The following is a 15,909-nucleotide window of genomic DNA, read 5'->3' as shown; positions in this document are numbered from 1 at the left end:
AACATAAATTAAATATAAACTACTTGTTTGCAAAATCAATGTCCTACTACTCCCTTTATAAAAAAAAAATCAGTACTGGATATGACATATTCATATTTGTTGTACTAGGATGTGTCACATCCGGTACTAGGTTGGTTATTCATAGGACAGAGGGAGTATATCTTACTGGATTTCGTCACTCTAAAATTAAGTTATAAAAATTAAAATTTGATTTTACAAACATAAAAATAACCGAAATGACGGGGCCAAAGAAAGAGACAATGGGAAAAGTATAAGACACATGCAGCGTCTCGCTCGACTGAACCTGAACCTGAAACTGAAACTGAAAACCTGTACTCCCAAGTCTGAAAGTTGCAGGCAGAAGATCCGTCCCGTACTCCCGTCGTCCATCATTCAGAAACCACAGCGAGAGAGACAGAGACAGAGCCAAAAGAAAAAAAAAACCAACCTTTTCCGTCGCCACCCCGCACTCCGTCCGTGACAACTCCACCTCCACTTCTCTCCTCCTCTCTCGTCTTTTGCTGCTCTGCCCAACCCACCCGCACCACCGCACCCGCACCGGATCGAACGGCGGTGATGCAGGCCGGAGGAGGAGGGGACGCCGGGGACACGCGGGGGCGGCACCGGATCCAGGCGGAGCTCAAGAAGCTCGAGCAAGAGGCGCGCTTTCTCGAGGTCCGTCTCCCTCTCTCTCTCCTCTTCCTCCCTTGTTTCTTGGTCGACTAGCATTACCGGTCTTCTTCCCAAATTTGGTTCCAGAATTCTTGCAGTATTAAAGGTTAGATTTCATCTAGGAGTATATAGCAAAAAAGGGGGAAAAAAGGAAAGAAAAATAGTTTCTTTAGGACTTTCTGTTATGGGGATTATTTGGTGTGAAATTAATGGAGGAGAGCATTTCAATTCTCCTCTGCAAAGGTGCCGCATATTCCGCCTCGAAATTAACGAAAATGCATGCTATGCTTTTTTGCCTAACATTTCGCTCGGCTCGATCATGTTCAATGATTCCAATCCCATGTTCCCATATGACCGAGCACGAAGCGCTCGCCATGTTTGTCCAAGGTTTCTTTTTGTTGCCTTCTGTCCGAACTTGCTTGATCCCCATGGCGGCCCATATGGGTGAGGAAATGTGGGGGGAGAGGAGCAGAGAAGTCAAGCGCATGTGCATGGTCGCCGTGCAGAGCCTGCTTGTCCTAAACAAAAAAATATTTATTTCTGTACCTTTTTGTGGGCCTTTTCTTTTCTAGTATTTCCTGCCTGACTATTTGTAGTTTGTAGAGTTCTTTTTTTTTTTTTTTAAGGATCTATACCAGAGCCCAGAGAAACAAAAGTGCTCTTCTGTGTCATCTAATGATTGGGGACTGACAGTGTACTCAAGAGTGAAGACTGCTTCAGGGATACTACTGAATACTGATGCCCCTTCCTGGGGACCTGTTTAGAATGGGTAGCCATGTGTTCTGGTTTGTTTTGTGAGATCCAATCTAGTTTTTTGTTGGATCAAAAGGCTTGCTGAATAAATGGTTCTCCTAAACTCTAAAATAACACTAGGATTTATGAAATGGTAAATGAAATTGATTGCTGCGAAACCTTAGCATGACTCGCTAGCCAATTTGTTCACTGCTGGTACAGGAAAGTACCGCTGTGAATTCACTAATTTTTGTTGACATAGTTATTTTCTGTTACTTGATAGTTCTATCTGTTTTTGTGTTATTTTACAGTACTTATGATGTGTAAGGGGCATTCTGACATGATTGCCCCTTTGCAAACATGACATCTGCAATATATCCTTGCTCTATCAACAAATAAAAAGGAACTTGTCTGTATGTTCTTTGAGTAATCAGCTAACCATTTTAGTTATGTGCATCACTCAAAATGCTTAATTTGTAAGTTCTTAGAATTAGACGCCAAATGAATACTATCAATGCTCTGTACTCACTATTGAGGAGGAATCAAGATTGTGAAGAGAAAGGAGAACAATCATTCTAGAAGAATGTTTATCTGTTTGTTCTATAACACTGTTTTAGTATTTTGTGTTAAATCTCTTCATTATGCACATGGGTACCAGTTTCAGAGGATACAAGTAAGTCGTAATGTAAATGTAGTTCTTCTTTTGTGGTAAATGCTGTTGTCAACATCGTACTGTAGTCTGTCTTGAAATAACAACAGTGAACAAATAGAATCAATTTAATGAACCACACAATAGAACTTCATTTTATAGTTTTTTTTTTGGGTGGTAAATGCTGTTGTCAACATCGTACTGTAGTCTGTCTTGAAATAACAACAGTGAACAAATAGAATCAATTTAATGAACCACACAATAGAACTTCATTTGCGTTTTTGTAGTAAATCCTATTGCAATTGGTACAGTATCACACTGTAGTTCTCATTCCTTCTCATTGGAGGAAGTTTTCTTCTTTCTTCTGTCAACATCGGATCTGTCACATACTCAGATGGGAAAGTGACCTTTGAAGTCATGTACTGTGAGTTTACCATACTCAACTGAGTAAATAAAGTAACTAGAAAATAAAACTACCAAGGACTAATGGGTGTTTATCACCTTTCTTTAGATAATGGAAGAATCTCACTCGGTCTCTATATCAGGGGTATACATAGCTGCACTTATTGCAAACTTGTGATATACAATCACATTGATAAAAAGAAGTGGTAACAAGCATAAGAAAAAGGAAATTCCCAATGATCATAAAACCTGTTGTCCATGTGTATCGAGATCCATGGACCATGGCCATGCGCTCCAAAGTATGGCTGGGGCACGTAATTTAGTGGGTCTTAGCCTACTAACCCACTTCATAGAATTGATGGTTCACTGGCCTCCTAATTTATCGTCAAATTTATACATCTATATTTGAAGAAAATGAACTAAAGTGCGTTCACTGGTTAACTCAACTGCCAATCTTTTTATCGGTAAGTATGGCTCACACTAACAGACACACCTGAGGCTCCTCGCACTGAAAGTAAAACCAAAATCGTAGACATTTGGATCACATGAAGATGACATGCTGTCATGGGCAGGCATGTTTATGGGAGGGATTTGATGAAGTGCATAATCATGTGAAGTAATTGGATTTGGCCCTGGATCTCGATGGTGTGGCTGCGCTGCTGTGGTCGGGTGGAGTGCCAAGGAGGCTGGAATGGAAGAAAGAGAATAGTGGAATTAGATTATTTTATTACTTGCCTTTAGGGCTGGCGTGACTCCTCAGAACAATGTGAACTAACACAAGTACACAACTTATCTATAATAAGTTGAATGCAACTCAAGTTGTCCCTAACTAACTATCTAAACAATTCCAAATTTAAAGGACACCTAATCAGATACAACTTATTCTTAGTAGAGTTTGCTGCCTCCTTGTGCCTAGCAGACTGGAGGTCCCACATGATACCTGCATTGGACTACAAGCTTTCTTCACATAACCAAGTAGAAACCTTTGGTTTTCATCACCTAAGAACTATGGCTAATAATACTATTACTAAAAGTTCACTTGTTAGGAATCCTTGTTGTTAATCATTTTCATTTTGATTGTTAAATCTCGATATTTTGTCATTTATGTTAAACCTATATACAGTTTGCTGTTTTAGGCTGCTCTGATTGCATTTTGGAATAGATTGGATTGCAGTGCAAAGGTGGAGTGTGTGGCCAATCTATTTCATCTGTGTAGAATTCTGACAAATTTATTTCGAACAGCCCCAACTTGTGTATTAGCTGCACATTACATGAATGCAACGCGAAAGCTACTTGCACAGCAGAATAAGGCACACATTTCCAAATTAAATCATTTTAAATTTCTCAATGGTGCTGATATGGACTAGATTTGTTCCTTCTCCATTCTTACACAATTATCTGTAGAGCTGGCAGGGATTCCTTTTTCTTCTTCAGATATAGAATTCTGTACAGCATGAAAGAATGATCCTTTTTTCCTTTAAAATGTTTCTGGTTTCCCTTTCCCTAATCCCTACCAAACCTGAAATGTTCTCAGTGTGACTTCATTGTATGCAGGAGGAACTTGAAGAGCTTGATAAAACGGATAAGGTGTCAGCAGCATTGCAAGAGTACGTGCTAGAAGAAAACTTCACCAATTCTAATATTACTTTCAGACATTTTATGCTCTCGTCTTCCTGCTTAAAAAGCATCTTTTGTGGTGGTTTTACTGTTAGTTACTGATTGCACTGTTAACATTTACCAGGCTTATGGTAACAGCGGAGAGCAAAGCGGATCCTCTACTTCCAGTGTAACGACATAAACATCCTATTTCTAAATTTATCCAAATATCTCTGCCTCAAAACTCTTATGCCGCTTCTTTCTGTTACCGCAGGACTAATGGGCCTGCTTGCCAGTCTTGGGACAGATGGTTTGAAGGTCCGCAAGATCTGCGCAGATGCAAATGCTGGTTTTTGTGATTCTTGGCAAGCAACACCGAGGGGAGACAATGATTGCTGCAAACTGTAAATTGTTTTTGGTCTTCCCAGCATGAATGTCATTAGTCATTAAAGGTGAGGGGGGAAATTCTTTTACTGTACTGAGTATGGGCATCAGAGAGTGGAGTAGAATGAGAAGAGAACTGTGGAATACATAAGTGGCAGCAATGAGTTAGCTTAATCTTTGTTCGACAAGTTTCTTCGTATTGAAATTTTCTGTGCATTTAGTTTGATTGGCTGCATTTCTGCTGTTGTTAAAGTATGGGATCTCTCAACTGCAACATTTGACTAAAAAAAATATTCCCTGTGAGGCTGTGAGGTTAGTTCTATCTGACATTTCTTTAGATGTTTCTACCCTTGTTCAGTTAGTTACCATGCTGAATCTTGTGAACACCATTTCTGAAGAATGATGACTGATTCTATCTTGACAAGAATTCTGAATCCTGCATTGATGTGAAAGAAACTGGCTCTTTCATGGATCGCATTAACTTTCCACTAGCTCTTCTGGCCCATTCAAGAGAAGCCCAGCTCACAGAGGCCCAGCCCAATAAGCAGCTGGTTCTCTCTCTTCAACTCTCATAGGCCACAAGTGAAGGGACCTTATCCAAAACTACACAGCAATGGCGCGCGCTTGCTCGTCTCCCTCCTCGCCGTCGCCGTCGCCGGCGAGCAGCCGTCCTCTCCTCCCCTCGTCGGCCTCCATCTCCGCCTTCCTCGCATCCCACCCGGCCCTCACCCTCCTGCACACGCAATGCGCCTCCATGGCGCACCTCCGCCAGCTCCACGCCGCGCTCGTCAAGTCCGGCCTCGCCAGGGACCCCATCGCCGCCAGCCGCGCCGTCGCCTTCTGTGCCGGCGACGGACGCGACGCCGCCTACGCCGCCCGCCTCGTCAGGCACCACCCGAGGCCCAACGCGTTCATGTGGAACACCGCCATACGCGCGCTGGCCGACGGCCCGGGGCCCGGCGCGGCCGTGGCGCTGTTCGTCGACATGCTCGGGTCGCCGACGCCGCCCGAGCGGCGCACGTTCCCGTCGCTGTTCGCGGCGTACGCGCGCCTCGGCCGCGCCGGCGACGGGGCCGGGCTCCACGGCATGGTGGTCAAACTCGGCCTCGGCGGGGACGCGTACGTGCGCAACTCCGTGATCGCCATGTACGCGTCGCGCGGCGCCGCGGACGAGGCGATAGCGCTGCTCGCGCGGTGCGAGGCGTTCGACGCCGTGGCGTGCAACAGCGCGATCGTGGCGCTGGCGAGGGCCGGGCGCGTCGACGAGGCGCGGGCGGTGTTCGACGGCATGCCGGCCCGGACCGTCGCGACGTGGAGCGCCATGGTGAGCGCCTACTCCCGCGCCTCGAGGTGCCACGACGCCGTGGAGCTCTTCTCGGCGATGCAGGCGGAGGGCGTGGAGCCGAACGCCAACGTGCTCGTCAGCGTCCTCGGCTGCTGCGCCAGCCTCGGCGCGCTGGAGCAGGGCGCGTGGGTGCACGCCTACATAGACAAGCACGACGTCGCCATGAACGCGCTCGTGGTCACCGCCCTGGTGGACATGTACTGCAAGTGCGGCGACATACGCAAGGCTCGCGAGGTGTTCGACGCGTCGAGATCGCGGGGCCAGGCCAAGCTCTCGTCCTGGAACTCCATGATGCTTGGGCACGCAGTGCACGGGCAATGGCGAGAAGCGGCCGCCTTGTTCTCCGAGCTGAGGCCTCACGGCCTACGCCCCGACAACGTCACCTTCATCGCGATCCTGATGGCGTACGGCCACTCCGGCATGGCCGACGAGGCGAAGGCGGTGCTCGCGTCGATGGCGAGCGAGCACGGCGTCGTCCCGGGGGTCGAGCACTACGGCTGCCTCGTCGACGCGCTCGCCAGGGCGGGGAGGCTCCGGGAGGCCGAGGGCGCGATCGCGGCGATGCCGGTGGCGCCCGACGCGGCCGTCTGGGGCGCGCTGCTGTCCGGGTGCCGGCTGCACGGCGACGCCGAGGCGGCGGCGCGCGCGGCGAGGGAGGCCGTGCGGTGCGACCCGCGCGACAGCGGCGCGTACGTGCTCGCGGCGAGCGCGCTGGCGCGCGGCGGCGAGGCGCGGCGCGGCGCCGCGGTGAGGGGGAGGATGAGGGAGGAAGGCGTGGGCAAGGTGCCCGGATGTAGCATGATCGAGGTGGATGGTGTTGTGCACGAATTCGTCAGCTAAAAATGTTGCGACTTAATTATTTCAGGTCACAGCTAAAAAGTTAAGATGGCACATAAACCAAGATTGTAAAATGTATAGAAGCATCGACCTGTAAATTTTGCATAATTCTACTTAAGAGCGAATTTCTGAATACTACAGATGTTTTTGTCTAATCTATTGCAAAATTATAGATTTAATAATATTTTGTACTGAACAACTACACATCTTTTTTCTCAAATTATTGTAAAACTACATGTTTTATTAGGCTACACCTTCACATGCACCATTACCTGACAAGTGGGTCTTGCATGTAAAAACACTTGAAGTTTGTGATAAAACATTATAAGGGAAATTTTGCTATAAGATGCTCAAAGATTGTGAACTTTACCTAGAACACGAAAACGTGATACGGATGTTGGACATCAAAAAACTAGTAATTCTCGTGAGTGCGAGTAGGACTCGTTTGTCATTGTGGGTGATTTGTATATAGTTTAAAACATATAGTTTTATGATAACTTAAGCTCAAAACCTGAAATTCTACAATACAAACTCTTAAATATGTAGTCTAATGAAATTCTGACAAAATATGATTTTCTCAAATCTACTCTTTATCACGTGATAAAATCTTGGATGTATTTTTTAGATAATACAAACTTGGATGTAATGGATGGGCAATTGGGCATCTACCAACATTTGTGAAAAGTAATGATCAAACAAGATTAGTGATGTCCTTGTTACATGCCTAGATAAGTAATACTATTATTACTCCCTCCACCAAAAAAAAAAAATTAACTTTTAGAGTTTGAATTTTGTCCAAAAAAACTAACTTCTACCATTCTACCTACCATCAACACGTAAAACGAGAAGTTTATACCTTTAATACCCTTTATTTACCCATCATTCTTACTATTTTTTCAATGATTAAGAGTATTTTAGTCATTCTCACTCTATTAATCCACCTCGGGATGGAATGGATTTTTCGTGGGACGAAAGGAGTACATTAGATGATGTATTTTCACATGCAACATAGAACATGTTACGAAATCAGAAAAAAAATAGCTCGAATTGGGCTCTGCTTCCCGTGTGTTCTATACTTCTACCAACAAATTAAGGGACGAAGAGTATGAGGGCCAGCCCATCACAGGAAAGTTTTGCTGGTCCAAAACGTATGCACAATTGCAGCTTTATCAACTTTTCAAGAGGATGGGATACATATTATTATCCTAGCCCCTGCATTGTAGAATGGATATAGCCGTATCTTGTTACATACGAGTAGTTACAATCCTTAGCTACCGCAAAAAATCGTGCAACATTCGTCTTTAATTTTTTTAATCCAAAATTTTTAAAATTCCTCGACCATCACAGTAATGCATGGATGGTAACCATACGGTAAGTGGAGGTAACCACGGTATGTTATTTAGAGAAATGAAAATTGCAGAAAACAAAGAAAAACAAGTAGAAAAGATTCAGGAAATTGTATAATTTTAGAAAAAATAGGAAAAATCTAGAAAAATGTAAAATAATATAGTAATCATGCTAAAAATTTTGACATGACATTTTCTACACTGAAAAATAAAGGAATCACATTTTCCTCTCAAGTGGACCTAAATGGGTTTCATGAATAGTGCTCTCTTTCGGTGAAGCGCATTTGTTAATTATTTTTCTTTTTTAAGTTCCAATTTACATTTGGCTGCAGAATATGATATCAACTTTGATTTTTTTTCTCACCTAATTGTACTATAAACTACTCCTTTCATTCTGAAAATATAGCAATTTTATATTAATTAGGGATTGCACATGTATTAGAAATAGGGGTAGAAAGACTTAATTATTTAACTTGGGTAGATATAGGCTCGTACTATAATAATAAAACTAAAGGATAGGAGGGGTAGTATGAAAGTGATGAAAGTCTTTTACATGTCCTAAGTTGTTATATTTATGATAAAATTTAAACCTACATTTTGAGATGGAGAGATTTTGGGATAGAGGGAGTAGATACTATCGGGAGTTTCCACTACCGAAGCCTCATGGTAAACTTGGTTAATTACCATGTGGTAGGAAAACCCTGGCTGCCATACCATAAAACTGCAAATAATCAAATGGAGACAAAACTTATCTAAAATAAACACGTAAGCACATTCTAATGTTAAACCTTCTCATATATATGCTAGCTTGACAATATTTCCTCCGAAGTTATTCTGAAAAGGTGACACTCGCTTTTACATGGCCGTGTTCCTCCTTTTCAGCAAAGTTTAAAGTCGATGCATTATCCTGACCTAATTAGGATGTGATTCTGTGGCATATGAGTGTTGTGTGCATGTGATTAGCACCACACCTTGAATAGCTAGTTGAGCAAGAGTAAAACAAATTTATAAAGCCTTCTCCCACCAACCATATACTACTTTTGGGTTAACTCTTTTACATGAAACGAGCACGAAAATGTAAGTGGACCTATTCGTCGAATGTGTTAGGCTCGACTGTGTGGTTGCGCGTAGCACTTGACGTACGTCAATATCCTAAGAGGGGAGAGGACATATTTCTGGACATTTGCCTACGTCCATATCCTAAGAGGGGAGAGGACATATTTCTGGACATTTGCCTATATGTCTATATACTTGGAGCGTATTATTGGACATTTACCTATGTGGCTATGCAGGTATGTGTGTGTGATATCTTGTCTCAATTAAAATGTGCTTATCAATGTTATGTGCACTTGCTTTTTTACTGGATTAACCTTTTTACATGAAACGATGACTAAAGTGTAAGTGTGGTGCTATGTGTAAGTAGGACTACATGTCATATTAGATGGAATGGGATCCGTAGAGCGTAGTTCTGTAGGGCGAGCTGTTACAACCGAACCAAGTGAGCAAGCGCCTTAGATGTTGAAGCGTCCATCCTTTTTGTTTCAAAGAAAATCTCTAAAAGGGTAAGGATTTCTAGAGTTAACCCAATTTACGAGAAAACAATGTACTAAAACTTTACAACTGCACGATTTTTTTTAGATAATGGAATATAACATCCCGGCCTTTGCTCAAAACGAGCTACAACCAATTATTATAAAGTAGCACTCAAAGAAATAGTGTAGTTCAAATTAAAAAGAACACACCAAACAAAAGCAGAGGAAACCTAGCCAAAATAAAGAGAACACATTTATTCAAGTCTATTTGTGAACCTCCATCCATAATTAGGAAAAAATTGCATAACCATCGACTCCAATTTGCGGCATGCAACCTTTAGAAACTCCCCATCATCATCACACCTTTGTAGCTGTGCACAAAACCGGAGTCAATGTGTTGCCCTGAAAATTACCTGTATATAGGAAGTAGATGATGATTTGTCAAAAACTATATCATTTCTACTCAATCATAGAGCCCAGCAAATGGTAGAAGCTCCAACAAGTATCAGGTTACAACTGCACGATTAATTAGAGGAAAAAGATTAGAATTAATCCACATGAAGACCCTACCCAATTCACACACCACCGACAACTAGCACCCTATAACTACTTTTTTGAACAAAAACATCCTATAACTACTGAGACCCATAAAAAAAATCATCCTTGCTAAGCTTAAAGAAAATGACCAAGCAGCTCCAACTTCAATCTCTTTGATTTACACATGATATTGAAGTCCACGTGACATATACTGTAGCTAGCTAGGACAGTGATATAGTATCAGTCCCAATTTTGTCCTCTGGAGGACAACTCATGAGTCACCAGACTGAAGCTAGCCAACTAACTGAATCTCTTGGCCGACACTGCATATGTGTTCCTGGGAAAATCAGCTCGTGTCATACGAAAATCAGTCACCATCAACAGGCCTGGCCGGTCTGTGTGCAGCGCATTATGCAGAATTGTCAACTTTAATTTCCAAGTTCCCTAATGTACTATCATATATATAGTACACTCCCTACTAGTGCCATTATTTGTCCTTGTTGTTTAACTGTAGTCATGCAGGGATCGACTAGCTGTAGGGCCAAATGCAGACGCTGACGAGACGCATACCAACATAAAACATTTAGAAAAGACGAAAGAATCCGATTGACCCACACAGCCAATGGCATGGCTGCCCGTGATCTCTTGCTAATTTCAGCGATCGAGCATTCGGGCCCAACAAATCTTTCTTTCTGGTGCTGCAGGTCTATCTGTCTTTAGTTTATGTGTGAGCATGTACGATCGAACGAGCGAGGTAATTGAGCAGCAGTTTTCAGGTTGCTAATAGCTTCCTGTAGCAAACAATGGCGATGGGCTCCATTTAGATATTAGCACAGGTGCTCAGGCGATGCGAGCCACAAACGGCAAGATTCCTCTTGCTTCAACAGTCGACAGAGACTGCCACACAAATTCATGCATGCATGTCTGCAACTCTCGCATATATTGCGTTTATAGTCTACTACAGCTAACTTTCGATCAGATTTTGCTTTTGGAGAATCGTAATTCAGCCTCTGTTAACCCCAAAATTCATAGACCAAACTTCGTATATTAAAGCTCATAGACTAGTAGCAATTATATGGTGGTCACTATCTAGCAACTGTATATAAATGTATATACAATTATAGGATGGAAAAAAAATCTCATATATAAATGTCTAGCAACAATTATATATATATATATATTGTGGGCTTGTAGCCTACACTAATACAGAAAGTATTTTTACGGGCGGGCCGAAAGGCATCTTCCCATGCGAAAGGCTGGCCTGCCTATCCGAGATGGTCTGCGAAGATCACCATCTTCGCGTGCGGCCAGGCTGCCCAACTGCACGCGATGTGGCTGCATTATTGCGTGTAGACTTAAGTGGGTCACACGCGATAATGCATATTCGCGTGCGGTCCATCAACCGGCCTCCGGGGGATCGGTTTTTCCTAGTGCGACCACTTATGACCCACATGGAATCTAATTGCCCCCTTTTATGGAAAAACCGATTTTGTAGTAGTGCAATAATAGGATAGTCAACATAGATCGAGATTAACAAGCATATCATCAGCTTATAAGCAGTGTACCCATACCGAATTTCTCAGTTTTTTGAATTTTTTTATGGCTATCTCGTTGAATTACACGTCACCTCTTGCTGCTTTCGGTTCCTCATGCGGGTGAGCTTGACTGCTGATAAGCAATTCTCCAATTAGCCTGATGTTCAACAATTTCCAAGCTTTGCCTCGTGTCCGGTGCCATCAACCGGGTGTGGCAGGTTCTGCATCTATGCGTTTTTTTTCAAAAAGACACTTAATACTCTAGGAAATAGCAAACCAGTCCTTTTAAATTAAGATTCATCCTTATCATAAATTTTACTAAAAAAACCATATCTTTATATATGAAATACAATGTGAAGGAGAGAAATTTCCATTTCTAGGGACAGTGTTGTATCTTAAAAAGTATGAGGGCATTCTCACAACAACACATCCTAATCCAATCCCATCTCTTTCTCTGCTGCCTACCCACTCCCAACATGCAACCTCTCTCTGTCCCATCCGCCACTCCTATCCGTGCGCCCTCCTCCTCCCTGCCGGTGCCGAGGCCCTCCCCTCCTCCCTCCCGACCCAACAGCGCTGACGGCTGACCTATTCTCCTCCACCGCCCTCTATCCCCTACCCTCACCGCTGCATTCCTCTCCCCTGCATTCATCTTGTTTTAAGTTTGACCAAGTTTATAAAAAATAGTAATATTTTCGACTCAAGATAAATTTATTATAAAAATATATTAATTATTAATATAATAAAACTAATTTGATAATATAAATATTACTATATTTGTCTATAAACTTAGTTAAACTTAAAGCAGTTCAATTTTGTCTAAAGTTAAAATATCTTATCATCTGAAACAGAGGGAGTAATTATTTGACACGTCTCTCTCTAAATCTCAATGCACCAACTGATCGAGCCGGCATCATTATTAGTACCTAAAGGTAAAAAAAAGCTAATTAAACTGCAAGTTGCAAATCTCTGGCCCCTTCACTTAATTGGAACAAACAAGCTAGAGAACAGCTCAACAAATCAAGACAAAAACTTAAACGTAGTAACACAGGATCAGCACTAGAATAATAATGTACTGTCGCACTCCGTACAACAACCCCTGAAATATATATAGTTAATCCATTGGAGTATATAGCAGTTTTTAGCCGATCTTAATTAGACTCAAAAGCAAGGTCAATTCTACCATCAGGGGTCCATATTGTGCCCATCGCGTCGAGCATAAACTAACGTCCTGACAGCGAATGGCGAATCTAAACCTAGATTTTCCTTTCACAGGCAATCACTATCTCGCGAATGCATGCCCTACTTAGGTGTATTTATGCCTAATTAATCTAGGGGCACTAGCTTCTTAATTTACTGACTATTTGTCACTGTCTTACATTAGGTTAGAGTTTTACAGGTAGCTTCAATTATTGTCGTCCGTTGGTTAATTTGCTTAATTCCATTTTAGCAATCTTTTGATCGCGGTAGTTTGCTTTAGCATATATGCAATATATAGTACTGCTGCTAGTCTAGAAGCATCTAAAAGAAACATGCGTGCGTACTGGAAGAATACGTACGACCGAGATATGATTAAGATGAGTAGATATATCATATATGGTCCAAATTGCTGATAACTACTTGATCATCTATAATTAATCGTGACTGACGAAAACCCTAGGTTTATATAATACGTCGTGATCTTTTGATCTGTTCACGAGGTCGACCACTCAACCGCTGGCTACATGGTTTCTGATTATTATGCCTGCAAGCATTAAAATGAATGTCTTCTATCTCCTGACGACATCCATTTTTCTCTGAGGAAAGCTAGCTGAAAATATCACCAGGGATCAGCTCCATTGCGTGGCATGGTGAAACTTAAACCGAAACTATATTATAATGTTTTAATAGAGGATTTTGGACCCCACTAAACAGGGCTTAGCTCCGCCCCTAATTTTTCTTAAAGATTATATATATATGTGTACATTTTCTTAACTGAAATATATATCTATAAAATCACATGCAAACTATGTAGTGTACAAGAAGCTCAAGCTAGCTAGCTGCAAAGCTGATCAACAGAGTGAAGTGTTTATTACAATCTTCAAGCAGATCCAGTTAGGTGTGTGTACTGAAGAAATTAAATTAAAGATGCCATTTGTGATCTGCGGTTATATATAAGGATGAACTGTGCTTGTCATGCATATAACACGACTATTGCGAATAAATACACTATAGTGTAAAAAAAATGCAAAAATCAGCCACCTATATAAGCGCATTTGTAGAAGACACCATGTACGTATAAAACAATTTCAAACAGTACATACTCCCTTCTCCTCAAACTGGATGTAGAACATGCTGCCACACCCAACTCTTTACAAGAGCAAAGATACACAGAGCCTCGTCGGTTACCCATATCCCCTAATAAGCCAAACGGCTTATTAAGAAATAAAAATTAATTTATAGGTAAAACTATTATATATTTGTTCGTAGTGATTTAAAAGCCAATGCTAAAAAGAAATTACATTGAAATCATCTTACAATCAACTTCACAATCAAATTCGAAAATTCAAATTTTAGCTCTTGCTTTTACTTATTAGACCAACCGCCGATAGGGCGCGCACGCACGCACGCACACACATGGAAATTGTGGTTTTCAATGTCTTCTCTCTCACAACTTTATTATATTTATATAAATGTTATTAATCGTATTTGATTATGAAAGATATATTGAATTAACAGGGCTGATCTGCTGGAATTAAAAAGAATTAAATTGACATATAAAGTCATGAGGAGGGCAAGGATTCTGACCTGAGTATAACATATATACGTACTGTAGCTATCATATTTCGTATATACCATGCCGTCCTTCACCTAAATAACATGCAAATGATGCATAGCAAGGTTGACAAGAGGTAGAAAATTGTTAATGGGCCATTTGACCGCATCCCCGTAGGAAAATAAATTGAAACCCAGCAATTTAACTAACAACAAGCTGCAAATTAAACCGCCTCTTGTGTCTTGTCCCAGTACCATGATGAAAAAAAAGCCTTCAAGAGATAGCTAGCTTTAAAATTAATGATATTGATTTAATAATATACAATGGATGAGCAATCTGCTAGCTATTTTCATTTAATTACTTTGATTCATTTACAAAGGTATACATATTTAATTTGTATCCGGTTCTTATTTTGAAGGGTAGGAAGCATGCATAAATTAAGAATAATGGTACCATCAAAATATCAATCTGCAGCAGTACGTACGTCATTCAGATGCGCATGAAGTGCTAGATTTATGCAGAAGCTAGCTATCTACCAAGAGAAGAAAATTAAAACAGTCGTCGCAGTTAGGTGATGTGGAGCCGGGCGGCTATAGCAATTTGCAAAAATATACAGTGCATCTGATGACACAGCAAAATCTGTTCCTTTCTTGCTAGTGGTTCCCCGGGAATCTAAATATAATATGGCACCTTCCATGGACCCACTTCTATTTTACACTTGGCCCCACCCTTGTTTAATATGTGGACAAACCGAAGCGGCTGCAGGTAAGGTATGCATATGCAAACGGTAGCAATCATATATATGCAATACAGATTACACATGCAACTCTTAAAAAAATTATAATTGACCGATATATTAATTATTACCTTCGTCCAAGAATAATTGTATTTCTACCATTCAAATTTTGTTCCAAAAAATATATCTGTAGTAAGGTGAAATACATCCAATTAGTTAGATGGAGATATCATGTCTTTTGCCCCCTATATATATATATCTTTCCATCTTTGTCTGCCTTAACCTTTCTTTCATTTTATGTATGTGGGGTTATTGTGGTCTTTGTGTCCTGTTGATATATCTAAAGATTTCTAAAAATATAATTATTTTAGAATGGAGGTAGCAGCATGCATGCATGAGGTAGTAATACACAAAATTATTGTGCATCTTTTTTCAAATAGCGGGTTTTCATGCGAATTGATCGAACTATTAATCTCTATATCTATGTATACAAAATTATTAATTTTGTAAAACTCCTCATGCATGCAGTGCAAATTAAGGAGTCCTGAATATGTTGGGAGAAACACCTGATCTAACACACACACTTGCTATTTCATCACGACAATGCCTTGACAAACGCCAAAAAATGGCAAAGAATATCTTAGAGAAAAAAAAGGACAGCTAATGCTGGTCAAGTTAATTAAGTACAAAGCATGGGTTAGGTCGGATATGTGAAAACTACGTACGTTTTCTCTGTAAAATATATATGGCTTGCCTAAATTAAAACAAATGAAAGTGATGGTACATGTACTGATGTACACACCTTCGAAAGCGACTTTTAGGGTTGTCGTCCTGAAAACTACGTTAATTCG

The 15,909-nt window shown here is 41.4% G+C and overlaps 2 protein-coding genes across 2 annotated transcripts; both read left to right on the top strand.

Moving 5' to 3' along the window:
- Window positions 1-332: 332 nt before the first annotated feature.
- On the top strand, window positions 333-5,018 carry LOC127765142 (guanine nucleotide-binding protein subunit gamma 1). Its single transcript, XM_052289982.1, has 4 exons — window positions 333-675; window positions 4,010-4,062; window positions 4,197-4,241; window positions 4,326-5,018. Exons 1-4 carry the CDS (start codon window positions 577-579, stop codon window positions 4,408-4,410), a joined length of 282 nt encoding a protein of 93 aa, XP_052145942.1. The 5' UTR covers window positions 333-576; the 3' UTR covers window positions 4,411-5,018.
- Window positions 5,019-5,048: 30 nt separating this feature from the next.
- Window positions 5,049-6,789, top strand: LOC127765141 (pentatricopeptide repeat-containing protein At2g42920, chloroplastic-like). The gene has a single exon (XM_052289981.1). It carries the CDS (start codon window positions 5,049-5,051, stop codon window positions 6,618-6,620), a length of 1,572 nt encoding a protein of 523 aa, XP_052145941.1. The 3' UTR covers window positions 6,621-6,789.
- The last annotated feature ends 9,120 nt before the right edge of the window (window positions 6,790-15,909 follow it).

Source organism: Oryza glaberrima, chromosome 3, assembly GCF_000147395.1.
Source record: "Oryza glaberrima chromosome 3, OglaRS2, whole genome shotgun sequence".
Lineage (NCBI taxonomy): Eukaryota > Viridiplantae > Streptophyta > Magnoliopsida > Poales > Poaceae > Oryza > Oryza glaberrima.
The sequence above is the reverse complement of the archived record's forward strand: the minus strand, read 5'-3'. Positions and strand labels throughout refer to the sequence as shown.

Bases quoted from the DNA above. Each gene is read 5' to 3' on its own strand.
- LOC127765142 (XM_052289982.1), top strand. From the start codon at position 577: ATGCAGGCCGGAGGAGGAGGGGACGCCGGGGACACGCGGGGGCGGCAC. The intron at 676-4,009 runs GTCCGTCTCCCT...CATTGTATGCAG, and splicing joins AAGAGGCGCGCTTTCTCGAG to GAGGAACTTGAAGAGCTTGA. The intron at 4,063-4,196 runs GTACGTGCTAGA...AACATTTACCAG, and splicing joins GTGTCAGCAGCATTGCAAGA to GCTTATGGTAACAGCGGAGA.
- LOC127765141 (XM_052289981.1), top strand. From the start codon at position 5,049: ATGGCGCGCGCTTGCTCGTCTCCCTCCTCGCCGTCGCCGTCGCCGGCG.